This window comes from Syngnathus typhle, linkage group LG10, assembly GCF_033458585.1.
Source record: "Syngnathus typhle isolate RoL2023-S1 ecotype Sweden linkage group LG10, RoL_Styp_1.0, whole genome shotgun sequence".
Lineage (NCBI taxonomy): Eukaryota > Metazoa > Chordata > Actinopteri > Syngnathiformes > Syngnathidae > Syngnathus > Syngnathus typhle.
In genome coordinates, this window is record NC_083747.1 from 4,659,059 (window position 1) to 4,673,660 (window position 14,602).

General features: G+C 39.8%; 1 protein-coding gene across 4 annotated transcripts in view; it reads right to left on the minus strand.

Moving 5' to 3' along the window:
* The window catches only part of ptprub (protein tyrosine phosphatase receptor type Ub), a 119,636-nt gene that overhangs the window by 57,916 nt on the left and 47,118 nt on the right, over positions 1-14,602 (minus strand). For all 4 annotated transcript variants that reach the window (XM_061288676.1, XM_061288674.1, XM_061288678.1 and 1 more), the window contains one exon: positions 3,274-3,545. In XM_061288676.1, coding sequence (XP_061144660.1) covers positions 3,274-3,545 — 272 coding nt within the window. The remainder of the gene's footprint in view (positions 1-3,273; positions 3,546-14,602) is intronic.

Genomic DNA, 14,602 nt, shown 5'->3' on the forward strand with positions numbered 1-14,602 from the left:
CGTTCAGAGGAACAAGTACATGCATTTGAGTACTTGCGTTGTTGATTCTGAAAAGAGCCAATCAGCAGTGTATATTTGTTTCGACGTAGTTTCACAGCCAATCAGGTGCATGTGTACAAAACACCTAAAAGTGTGTCATCCATGTTCTTCAAGTATTACCACAGAACGAATATGTCTGGTGGTATCGGTGCCTGTAGTATCGGATCTTTTTTTTTTTTAAACAAGCGCTGACACTGGTCCATCTCTAACCAGCATATTTCGAGCACCCTTAATATGTTGAGAAAACAATAACAGTTTGCAAAAGACTGATCACAACTCAGCTCTGTATTCACTGAAGCGATCTTCAACGAGACACTACACGGTTCAACTCCCTTTTTTTTTTTTTACATAGGGTAGCTATTTAAATCCTTATGTTGCAAATACGGGGCAAGTCGGACTGCTGATGCCACGAAAAGATAAATTAAGCAGTGTGTGCTTGTTTAAAATAAGAGGCAAAGCCATTTCCCTGACACTTTACTAATTAGTTACTAGTTACAAGGCTGACTGGAGCAGCCATCGAGTAGCAACACCTTTGTACACACAAACTCCTTAAAATAATTATCTGCAAATAATATTTAGTTAATTTATTCTTTGTGGTAATTTTAAATAAATGGAAAATAAAATTTGGGTGCAGTCAAATATCGCAATTTTCCCCAAAATAAATAATTAAAAAAACATTTATTGTGATTTCCGCCAGTCAGTGTCATCCTGGAAATATAGTCAAAGACACATTCTTAGTCATAACCACATTGATATGCATCTCATGGCATTTGTGTTCCATTGTTTGACCTATCACAATCGTTAAAACAACAAACAAATCTGATGAAAATCATGCACGTCCATTCAAGTGAATGCGTGTTTTATCAGTCTCAAAATGTCAGCCTCCGCAAAATGCGAGCAAATCGTCCAAGGCGTACTTCCACGCCAAGCACCAACCCCACTGAATAATGTACATTTCACAATTTATCATGGCCAATTGATAATACTTTAGAAATGAAATATTGATCTGATTCTATGACAGAATCAAAATTTGTCCATTCTCTAATGTCAGGCTGGAAAGGCTCCAGGTCCCTTGTACCTTAAAGCTGTTAAAATAATAGAAGGATGAATATTGATCTGATCCTTTTTCATACAGGCACAGCAGCTAACGTAAACACAAACATCAATAGCGTCTGATTGGCCTTCAGTAATTTGCAAACAGTATCTTGTGTACTCTTGTTTATTCTTCATGAATCTGATCAGATTATGTTCAGACATGTTGGACTGAGCCTTTGGGACCACGGATGGGTAGCAACACGATATGGTTACTCAATATATATTTACTCAAGCAACTTTGGGGATGAATTGAACTTGCCAGAGAAGATTTGATGAAATTTAAGAGTACCTTTTACTTTTACTTGAGTATTTATGTTGGCACCTCAACATCGTATCCAGGGACTACAGCTGAAAACTAGCTTGTGCACTGTCCCTGTTTATAAAATATATAATATAATATTTATTATATAATTATAATAATATAATTATATGAAAAATAAAAATAAAAAGTGTAAAAAGAGTTTGTAAATTTTTTTTAAAAAAAGGTTAGTAATGAGCTGTCGTGTGTTTCTGCAAAAACATGGACATTTCAGCAAAAGCTCGACATCTGACCTGTTAACAGTTTGCACAATATATTCTATCTCACTATTTACTAATCTATTGCTCGGGTGGGGGAAAAATAAACACCAGAGGTTACTCAGTATTATTTAATAATATAATTATTGCACAGTTTTTGGACTTGTCTGCCCATCAATACTTATGACATTGTGTGTCTTTGACTGAAATCTGTCTTTTTAAATTTAACATTTTTAAGATAGGGACTTCAAATTTAAAAATCGCTCTGAATTTCTGTGTGGACATCACAGCCTTCTTCAGAATGTTTGTTCCATTCCCCCGAGACACACTTTACCTCATTGTCAGGCTACAGAATGGGAAAGAGTCACTCTAAATCTCGCCCCTGTTTGTACAAGGAACTACTATTTATAAAGTGAAGGTCAGTTCTTGTGGGGTTGAACACAATTCAATTAAGTTACAGCCGCTGACAGTTCATGATAAAATGCACACTACTCAACTTAATTGCTTTTTGACAGTTCTACTGAGTTTGCAGAAAAATCAAATTGAATCAAAAGATAGATATACTTTAAAAGCTCCTGACAAACCATCTGCAAACAGGAAAATCTTTTATACAGATTTGATGCCAGTCAATAAATCAATACAGTAAATAGGCTATAAAGCAAGATGAGCATTATTGTAGCTGGCAGTAATTCGGCCTGACTGAAAATCACAGTTGCGTATATATGAGTATAAATAAAGCGTTGAAATGAATGTTGGCGGAATGCCTACATTTTTACAGGACAGTGATGAGATTTCTGTTTGATAAGTGACTTTTTTTTTTATTCTTAGGAGTATAAACACATCCGGGCATACATCATATAAACCAGATGATATATTTCATCTTTGACGGTTATCTCTATTGGACCATTCAAATCCCTTGTATAATGTCTGATTAAGCGGTAGAAGAATCCAGCGAGGTTGGTCACAAGAGAATTGACAGCAACCAAACAGGCATTTATTTTCACAACATCTCTGTCTTGCCAATTTACAGGAAATAAATTTACACCTTAGTGAACGAACGCGCAGCATAGTTACACATGTGTTATATTACACATTGCTAGCTAGCATTGGCTTCATCCCAAATCTTGACCTGACCATCCAAAAATAAATTGGATTTTGTAACAAAAAACACATAATTGGACAAAATTGAAGTACCGTATTTTCCGCACTATAAGGCGCACCGGATTATAAAGCGCACCTTCAATAAATGGCCCATTTTAAAACTTTGTCCATATATAAAGTGCACCGGATTATAAGGCGCATAGAATAAATAACTCAACGTGGCTCAAACGTTAATGCACTCACAATATAGTAACACTCAAAATAGTGAAAACAATAACACTATATCAATAAATCAATGTTGCTCAAACGTTAATATCACACAACACACAAAATAAACACGTAAAGCTTTTTAATAAATTAGTCATCCACGAATCCATATTGGTCCATATATAAGGCGCACCGGATTATAAGGCGCACTGTCGGCTTTTGAGAAAAGGAGGTTTTTAGGTGTGCCTTATAGTGCGGAAAATACGGTAATTGATCAACAAGGAAGCGAACAAGGATAATTACTGCCATCTTTACCTGATATTCATTTGGCCAGAAGGTGCTGACAGCCAGCTCCATCTGATGCCACTGTTTCCCGTGAGATCCCGACGTGTTCCACACCGGGTTGCCCAACGGACCGCCATTGACACGCACATATGCCTTTAGGCTCCCTGGACTGTGGCCATCGCGGCTGTACAGGAAGTAGCTAAACTGGACGCAGTGTGTGTCGTTCTCACTCAGACTCTGCAGCAGCAGCTGAGCGCAATGGCCCGCTACGTGCTGCGAGGAGTTGACCAACATGTAGGAACCTAAAATGAAGAATGAAAACGTTAGCCTGAAAAAAATACATTTTGGACATGTTTATGCCTTTTGTGGATTTATCGGATGTATCGGATTATTGGATGGGTGGGTGGATGGAAGAATTATTGGATGGATGGGTGGGTGGATGGAAGAATTATTGGAAAGAAGGAAGGGAAGGGAAGGGAAGGGAAGGGAAGGGAAGGGAAGGGAAGGGAAGGGAAGGGAAGGGAAGGGAAGGGAAGGGAAGGGAAGGGAAGGGAAGGGAAGGGAAGGGAAGGGAAGGGAAGGGAAGGGAAGGGAAGGGAAGGGAAGGGAAGGGAAGGGAAGGGAAGGGAAGGGAAGGGAAGGGAAGGGAAGGGAAGGGAAGGGAAGGGAAGGGAAGGGAAGGGAAGGGAAGGGAAGGGAAGGGAAGGGAAGGGAAGGGAAGGGAAGGGAAGGGAAGGGAAGGGAAGGGAAGGGAAGGGAAGGGAAGGGAAGGGAAGGGAAGGGAAGGGAAGGGAAGGGAAGGGAAGGGAAGGGAAGGGAAGGGAAGGGAAGGAAGGAAGGAAGGACAAACAGGAACTGAATGATTTACACTGGGCGAATTAAAAACCGCACAGCAACATTGAATGATTTATGCTCTCATATTAATAATTTGTGTTGGCTTTCTAGTCATTTGCGCCCTTGATTGAAATATTGGTGGTTACAATTATTATGTTATGTTAATGTGTGTTCTCAAACACTTAATACAGAGAACCTCATTAGAGGCTTAGCTCCATTATGTCAGCCAAATAAGCCTCACACCACATGAGACGTTGTCACAGAGTCTTGCCGCTCTCTCAAAAACTCAAAAAGCTTTTCAAACTGATTTGGAGATAACTGTTGGGAGCTTGTACGCGATGCTACAGAGATTTGCGTTAAGCAGACACTCTGTGAACTAAGGCACACATATCACAAAGGATTAAATCTGCTTTTAACCATTTTTAGCTGTTCAAATCCACATGATAAAAAAAATGTCGGTTATTCTCAATCAAATCACAACTGAGCGTGTAGGAGCTTGATAAAATACCCTGCTGAATAAAAAGACATAATAGTTGCTGTTGGGTAAGAACGGCATTTGTATGAACGTAGAAAGAACAGATCTGGTGGAGAAAAATAAATATATAACAGTAACCCCAGTGGACGCTTTCTAATAAGGACAAACATAACCCCCCGTTGCTCATTCTTAGCAGCTGTCCCGCCTTCAGATTTTGTCCGTTAACATGATTAGCACAACAATGCCGGAGACCTTCCTGTGTGCTGGCCTGTCGTCATTGTACTCCGAGTCCTCGCCGTTCTCTGTCACTCAAAAGTCCTCCGAGACCACACAGTTGGCACCATGTGGCCCGATGACCGTTATTCACTTCTCACAAGTAAAAGCTGATAAAAGCACCAAACCAAATGACTTTTAACAGTGAATAACCTACAGCTACTTTTCTGATGTTCCATTATAAAAACACTAAATCTTTTACTTGTCAGATTTAGGCAATAAGTAACTTGAGAAACCACCAATAATCCATTCAGTAGGATTGAGATTCACAACCTATCACACCCAAGTTGTAAAGAAAGTTAAACAGGGGCCCATAGACAAGAAGGGATGGTCGTTATCTTGAGGCTACAGTACTTATTTTACTGCAAAGCCCAATTGCCCTGCAGTCCACTGTCAACAGCCACTGATTTGTGTCTTGTCCGGGGCCGGGGATCACTGCACTCTCATATTGCTCTGTTTAATTAGATCTTTCACAATCCTGTCTCCTATCGTGCATCCTGCAGGCTCACCGGGGACTCATAAAATCATAGCAAAGGGCCGAAGCTGTACAGCTGCCCTGTCTCTCACCGGCGGTTGGACCCTATAGGTGCCTTTTCCGTAATATATCGTATAGAGACGTTATTAAGACCTGTGTGTGGACCATGCCGTTGCTGCGTCTATAAAACTATTGATGAAGCAGCCACAGAGAGATTCAATATGAATGTGAAGTCATGGCACATTTTAATGAGGTTCTCTATAAGGTGGCATGTGATGTATGAAGAGCTCATGAATTAAACATTGTGACAAATTAAAGAAGTCTGCCATATATTTGGTGCTATAATCATGATACAGTGTGAGATAGTCCACGGTGACACATTTAAGATGGATAATTCATTAGGTGTAATTTTAGTTCGTGTCATTTGGAAAGTACCTAAGGTCTTGTCTCACCTAATTAAGCCATTGATAAATAAATATAGCCATTGATACTGGTTTGAATGTGAGACACATGATAACTGTAAAGGCATTTCCATTGTTTATTTTTTAGAGCCCCAGTTTGTCAACAGCAACTCGTAGCAGGTGCTAATTGGTTAGCATCGCCCGTAATGAGTAGCATGCCGCTTATGCTATTTACCGTATTTTCCGCTCTATAAGGCGCACCTAAAAACCTCCAATTTTCTCAAAAGCCGACATTGCGCCTTATAATCAGGTGCGCCTTATATATGGACCAATATTGAGCCACTACAGCAGGCGTGTCCAAAGTCCGGCCCGCGGGCCAAATGTATATATCTTAAATATGGACAAAGTTTTAAAATGGGCCATTCATTGAAGGTGCGGCTTATAACCCGGTGCGCCTTATAGTGCGGAAAATACGGTAATCTTGGTGGGAGATGAGGGAGACACCATTTACAGTATGTGTGAAATTTTAGATACAACAGATTCAGGGTCCATCTGATGCAAAATAACAGCACTTCGGCGATAACGTAATCGTGTTGTCGAGAATCGCGATTTCGATCAAAAGACAATAAAACATTTAACCGAGCGTACCGCCCTCACACGAGCATTCACTGCATGACTGAGCAAAGAAAAACCAGAGTCGCATTCCATCAATTCTTTGCCGCTGTCAAGGGCAAACTAACATCCGTAACAAGATTAGAAATGATTGAGCACATCATAATTCATAGAGAGTTCTGCTGGACCTGGAGGTGACACCAACTCCGGCCAGTAACGCAAAAAAACCCGACAAAGCTACATTTGGACAAGTCACAGGAAGGAAGAGCATAATGGTAAACTTGTATTTTCAATGTAATAAAACTTGTGAGGGACGAAAGCTTTGTCCCTGTGACATCCAAGGCCACGCAGTTATCTCAAATACAAACTTTAATGGGATTTACGGCTGTGTTTGACTTCAAGGGGTGTCCTCGATGATGCTCGCAATGCCATTACTGTTCTATTGAGCTATGGTTTGCTCTTGGCACATCTTCTGTCTAATATTATAGTCTGAGAAGGTCATGTAGATTTCTGGACTCCATTTTCATGTGTTGGCTGCAGTTCTCTTAACTCAGTATTTATTCACTGCCACCCGCAATATCCTTCAGCACATATCCAGTAAATAAGTTTTTCAAATAGCGGCCATTGGCCTGAGAGCAAAATTAGACTTGTTAGAAGAGCAGCCCAGAGATGGGAAATTGCCTCATTATGTCGTGAAAGTGTCACAGAGCATTAAAAGTTTTCACGAGACGAGTCAGCCATCAACAACATCAATGGCTCATGATAAGACTTTAATGTGTGTAAATAGCCGCGTTATTCTTTCAACTACTTCAGTGTTTGAGCTTGTCTAATTTCATGCATAATTCCAGTCAGGTCTGAAGTTGTGTAATAAACATTTATAGAGAGGGTGTTCGTCCTCTTGCCTGGGAACAACTTTAATAGGGACGAAACAATAATGTGAAATTAGAGCGACGTAATTGACTTTTCATAATGACGCACAATGTCGGTCTTACTTTTGAGGCACTCGCTCGCTTAAACGGAGCGACAGCTTGCTTATCTGAATTCCTTCAACAGAAGCGTGTCGTCATGACGACCATCTTGAACTATTACATACAAATATCAAATTGCAATTATTTAACAATCAGATTGAAAAATTATCGCCACCGATTCGGTCAAATATACTATTTTTGAATTGTATCGTACCTCGAGTATCGGGATACACGTCGAGTAGTCTTTTATTGGTGAGATGGAGATTTTTTCAATTTCTTTTAACGTTTTGGGAGGTTGTTTTTGTTTCAGAAGTCACTCTTGCCCTTGCAGCACTTCCCTGACTCCTTTTTGGATGGTTGCAGCATGTCAATGTATTCCGCCGTGTCTGTAGTTCTCAGATGTTGGAGGGAAGTTTGTGGTGGTGGTGCCACAGGGCTTCAAACACATCACACAAACTGTCGCTGCGGTTTTGGCAACTGAAGTCATTCCGCCATATGACGGTGTTGGCGTTCAGCCATTTCAAATGCCGTTTCCACTGCCGTATCATTTCTCTCATTTGACTTATCATCGACTGACAAGCAGACTTCTAATTTGCATGAAGATGACAGTTCGTGGTAGAAGAAAAAGTTCCTGTGAACACAGTATTACTACGGCGATCATTTTTAGCTGAATTTTATGTGTGTCAGGGTTATATAACGCGCACATAATTTCATTGGAGCGACTCAAAATTAGGGATGAAATGGTGTACAGATAAATCGCGAGTGTCAGCATTTAAATGTTAATTATCATTATTGGACATCTGAGAGGAATATTCATTTGGTGAAGCAAAAAGAAAAATCGAACAGAACTGTGAGCGACTAAAAATGAGAGTTGTACAGGTATCAAGGCTACATTTTGTAAATAAATTCTTGTTTTTACCACAACTATTTTGTGGTAAACAGCGAGCCGACACAATACACCGTCATGCTTGTTATCTCTTTTCATTTCGTCCGTCATTGTCAAAATGTCTCGCAGAACTTTAAATTGCAAAGAAAAAAAAAATCATTCGCAGTCTGTATTGACATTTTCTTTCTTTGAAACAATGTACCCCACCGCCGGTGATATATAATTTTTTTTTTTTTTTTTATTGACCAAAGATCATTTTCAAATGGCACGCACGTTGAATGAAGGAAAAGGCCTCATTCGATCTATCAGAGCTGCAATTTTCTCTCTGTATACAATTTATTCAACACCATTTTAAAGCCGTCTATTCACCTCGTCCTCAGTTGACAGCTTGGCTTTTCTCATATAGTGTAAATGAAATGCAAAAACAAACCTAAAGGTAAGAAAGAGTAGAAAATTAGTCTCTCTCACCATGGGGCCCTTTTAACCTTTTTTTTCCTTTACTTAAAAAACACTCAAAAACACTTCCACCATTTTTTCTTTTAACATTATAGTATCCCTTCATTTCTAGTAAAGAGTGGTGATGGGTTTCTCGGCGGGGCTTTGCCGCCCTAAGCACAAACCGAGGAGACCATTACCAACACCCCGGGGGACTTTTTCATGTGTTAAGGCTAGGAAAGTACGAGAAAGAAGCAGACGGCTGATTTTAGGGTGGGAAAATAAATTTAATACAAGTGGTGGTTTTGTCAGAGTCGCCTGTGCCTTGCAGCAATTTAAGGGAGATAAGACCACGGCGACGAGTGCTGTCGTCTTTGCAAATAGAGAGAAGAGATGCACTTTCTCAACAGACTGCCTGTGCTGACCTTTTGAATTGTCCTCTAAGGCAGTTCACGATCAACTGTCCTATGTGCCCGGAAGGATGAGTGGGCACAAGGGGGAAGGAAAGATTTTGTTTTCAAACCTTGTCCTTGTTGGTTTTGTGACAAAACGAGACACGACTGAGGGGAATGGACACAGTATAATTCAGACTGGAATTTTAAAAAATAAAAATTAAAATTAAAAAACAACAGATGAAGGACAGGCTCATGCACTTTATGGCTCAATGGTGAACAGAACCTTTTTTTTTTTTTTTAAGGGATTCATTGCAGCGTGTTGTGTATTTGCGCTATTAGGAGGAAGGTTACGCGTGATAAAATTGAAGTTCCTTATGGAGGGATTGACCTTCAACTTTTTGCGAATTACCTTAAAATAAAAGGAAGAATATGGCTCATGGAAGACCATAAAAAAGTCATTTTCATAAAAAAGCTCAGTGAGAAGAAGGAAGTGGGGACAGAGATTAAATCTTTACCCGCAATATTAAGAGACGTGATAAATGATGGAATTTTGTTTTCTTTTCATTCAACATATTACAAATTTATTTTATTTTGAGAATCAGGAGCATTTCTCTGTGCGTCTGTGCTGGCAAAAAATGAATAAAAACGTGTTCAAAAAGGGGCAACAGGTCAAATAATGTGATGGAAGAAATAGTTCCTACAACGAGGTGAATCGAGGCTATTCTCATTTTCGTTTCTCTGCTCAAAAATAGTCATTGATACAAAATATGTTATGGACCACTATTGGCGGTGAACTGCCAAAATGGCACCGATTTTAATCTTGGGTTAAAAGCCTCTTAAATTTCTAGCACTCATTTAATGGGCAAATGTATTCCAACTGTTACACAAAAGGAATTTATGTAAACCATCCACGGGGGCGGGATAAACCGTACGCTTTATTTAAGCAGCCATGACTCAGCACCGTATGTCCTTCAGAGCCAGCTAGACCATGTCGCTTCAGAAAAATATGTGGAGAATTCTTTTCATTCCACTCCATATTTGGATCTATTATGGCATAAATACTAAAAGACAGCATTGGCAAGTAATATGCTCAAAAAATAAAAAAAATCACCGTATCGATATATAAAACTGAGCAGCTTGCTGATGACGAAAATGTCATTCTGCAATGGTGTCCCAGGTGTGATGTTGCTACGTCCTGTGAGAGTCGCAAGGCCACGACACTTGCACGCCGCAATATTGCGGTACAAGCAGGCCATATGCACTTCAATTAAATATGAAGCAAAATGAGACTTTCACTTGTCCCTAATGCAATGCGCTAACTGCATGTCAACGTACATAAGGACTATTTTTGTGACTCTGCTAGCGCTAAGACATGCGTACGCACGCACAAAAACAAGGATAAGCTCACCTCCAGGGCTTTGCCGGTCACTGAGAAATATAATCAACGGGTTGTAACCTCTAAGGTAACCGACAATGCAATTTGCAGGAACAAAAAGCGTCGGCATGGAACGCAATAGACAACATGCAATGGAAAGTGTGATGTGATAACGGTGATGCAACACTGCTGTATGTTAGACCCGAGTGACATTTCTCTGTTGAATAGACTCAAGGTCAGGAAGCTGACAAAGACACAGTCTGGATAAGTAGACAGAGACGAGGATATTTTTTGACTCTGAAATTCACGAACCTTGCCATCTGTACTCAATCACCCTATGAGAACGATTCTTTTACAGAGCTGTCATGCTCTTGCTTGTATAAATGCAAATTTTAAAAGAAACGGACTGTTTTTACATGACAGCCTTGCAAAATCAGGAATATTTTATATTATTTTTTTATACTTTTTTATATATATTATTTTCTGACAGGAACATCAAAACAACTCATTTATGGGCTTGCAAAGTACGTGTAAAAAAAAAAAAATTAATTTGGAAAGCCAGATGATGGCAATGATGTCACTTCCAAACACACGCAACAATTATATTAGCAATGCAGCAAGATAATTCTCTGGAGAAGCATTAATTGTAAATTTGGGCAGTGACCATCCGACATTTTTAGACTCGATTAGTCTACCCGATATTCCATCGATTAATCGGAAAATAATTTATTTCCCATTAAAACATATTTCCCTGAAGTGATTTTTTTTTTTTTTTTGGTACTCATCTCATAAAGATTCATGGCTGACTTCACAACAAGTCCTTAAGGTAATTTATTTTATAAAGCAACAATTATGACTATTCCGCCACGATTTTATTTCGCTTTCGCTATTTCGATTGTGTTTTTACAAGCACCTGTTGCTGCTCTACCTTTGTTTGGATGGTGTAATATTTTTCTCCTCAGTCTTTTCTTGCTTCTTCTGTCATCTCTCGACCATGTGTTGAGAAATACACAAAGAAGACCCTCGCTGTTTTTTGTCGCGGTGTCTGAATATGACTGATTTGTTTATTCGATTTCCTACCCTACATGCTGAGCCTTGCAGCTGAAAAGCAGAATTTCCAGGACAGAAAAGAGAAGACACCTGCATGTCAGTGGCCTTCTTTTACAAAAAGTCTTTTTACATTTTTCTTCTGGGTTTCAGTATTTGAAGCTTTCTATTGGCTTTAGTCCTGAGCTATTCTTCAGTCCCACCTCTCGAGCCCCCAAATGGAAGATGAAATAGAATTAATCAATAGCAGCACAGTTAATTCATTTCCTTTCTGACCTGGAAGAATTTGCGAACATCTGCCATCTCTATCCGATCCAACCTCAGTCTTGCTTCTTCTATAAATGGGACATTTTTCAGAATGACACCGCAATGAATATCAGCTAATGAGACTTGAGATAGAAATGTTTCTCACCGAACATAGAAGAAGCAGACAACCCACCGACAGGCTAGTTTTCAGATTAGATTTTCATTAGCGCCCTGTTATCAGTGACTGATTCTATTAACATGTCAGCCGCTACGACATGCCCCGGTGGTAAACAGCGATGGAGGCCAACGTCGCAAAATAACTCACGCCATCCTTTGGTCATCTGTTCTGACATAAATTTAATGAGCACAGCACCAGAAGAACCGAATGGCCCTTAGCAAATACACACGTTTGCATGATTTCCTATGCATTGGCCCTTGTCTTATTTCTTGTGGGAAAAAAAAAAAAAAAAATCCTGTCATATTATATATTTGAGGAATACAGTCAAAGGTTGTAAAGCTCTACTCAATGTCAACATTGTAGTGATTTAGCCGCATAGCTCGAGGCATTATGTATCCCAGGATATTAAAGTCAGCCGAGATATATACATCAGCATAATAAGCCATTCAAGCAAAACAAGCTTATATACAATCTGCCCTTTTCTTTCTCGACACAGCCACGCAATCCCGCACTGATCACAAACATACGCGGCTGACGCTCGTGTCAGAAATGTAAACCGGTGAAGCGTGAACGGTCTTCGCTAGGCACTTCGCCTGCGAAAAATAAACAAAGTTGTCCACTCACAAAAGACATGGAGTGGTAGTTAACACAATTTTTTTTTCACCGATGCGGATTCAGACTGTCGAGTGGTAGCGTCAAGCAGAATTTATTCAATGGAAGTGATTGAACGAGCGGAGTAACAATAGCGTCGGCATGCGGCGGAAGCCTCTTGAAGAGAAAGAGGCTGTCGGCGCTGCGTCACACACAAACTTGGGGGATTGATGGATGGATGGATGGATGGGTGTCGAGCTTTGGCCGAGACGAAGCCGCATTCTACCGCCGGATTGATAAATCTGAGGCAGACACTGATAGGCTGCAGTGTCATCACCATGACAGGCAGGTGGGAGCTAGCGTCGGAAGGCTAGAGTTACGCCCATCCCAGCGGTGTAATATGTTTGTGATTAACTGTCAATCCCCCCCCCCCCACCCCCCACCCCCTCCTGTTTGGTGGGCAAACATTCTATCTCAGTTGAAACACTTGTCATTGAGAGGATTCCTTCAACCCTGACCTTGGCCTCCATCAGGATGGATAATTTAGGGGTGTTTTATATATAGTTATACACAATCAACATGGGGTCATTTGAATTAACTTATTTAGGGCAGGCCATGAAGAGCTTAGAAATATAAAAGCCCAAAGGTATATTCACCTTTTTTCCCCGTATACTGTACTACTAACTACCGTATTTTCGTATTCTATTTTACCGTATTACAGCGTGGCTTATCTAGGGATATATATGATAATTTATCATTTTTGGATATTCTCTTTCATATGGAAATTAAACATGAAAAAACCCGCGTTTTATAATCCAGGGCATTTTATATATGAACAAAATAGGATTTTACTCTAATTTTAGCTGGTGCGATTTATAATCAGGTGCGGCTTATAGTCCAGAAATTACGGTAAATATTTTAATTGCAAGCAGAATTACGTCTTCATTGTTGAAATGGAGCAACAATAACACTATGACCGTTAGATAACCTCGACAAAAACGCATTTCCTTGGTAGTGTTTCGGCTACATCCATCCGAGAGAGTGAAAATCGGGGCAACTACTGCCGATGCGTGTCCAGTCAGGGATGCTTTGGGGCAGATTTTAGACATGTTGGAAGGACCATATCTCGCAACTGAACCGGGAATGTTTTCGCCTCTGGGAACTCAACATGGTAGCCGATGACAAGTAAAACGTAGGCTCTGCAGTCTGAATACACAGATGGAAATGAAGATAGAGAATTCATCATATTTAGCCTTGGTTGTGACACACTTGAAACGCAAAAAAAAAAAAAAAACATTATTAATCCTCCTGGGAAAGGCATCAGAGAAGATAACAGCCACACCAAAAACAGCCTATTATGAAACAAGGCAGTTATCACACTCCAGTGCCATTTATAAAGTATGTGGCTCCATATGGGAAGACAGATGAATTTCATTTTCACAACAAAAGCATTCTCAAGGTAATTTATGCAAATTAATGAAGGCTACAATGTGTCATAAGCATTCCTCAGTGAAAGTGGTTGTCCCACAATGAGGAATGCCAGTTATTTGGAGACCAACCAACCAACCAACACCTGCTGTTTGTCTCAATGGTGTAAAAATACGATAACACTCCAAAAACTATCTGGATAAACACCACCGTATCGAAAATGGCATCTCGTTAACGAGAAACATCGCTTTGCTACATTCCTTTTTAACTTCTCATTGTAATATAAGTACAGTGCGAAATAGGCATGATGAAAAAATGGAACCACTAATGTTCTTTTGTTAAACCCTCCATTAACCCTGTTGCCAGAGAAAGGATTCTTTTTTATTTAACAAGCTTGCTTTGTCACCAGTCTGTGGTTTGACATCCTTGTCCTGACACCAGGTCCAGTAGAGGGGACAAAAAAAAAAAAAAAACACAGTGAGTTAAACTGACAGAAATGCAGCCGTGCATTCAGTGAATCTTTGTTTTCAGCCAGACAGCACAAGACGCCAAAAAAAAAAAAAACTAACCAAACACATAGGAGTAATTAAAACAGACAAAAAGTAAACGTGTCAAGCATGTTATCTGTTCCCATTTACTTTCACTTCATATTTCTGCTCTGACAAGATTACATTTTTTTTTTTCTTTTTATCATTTGGGGAATTAATTAAATCTGGCCAGAGACTGTGGGACACATGAAG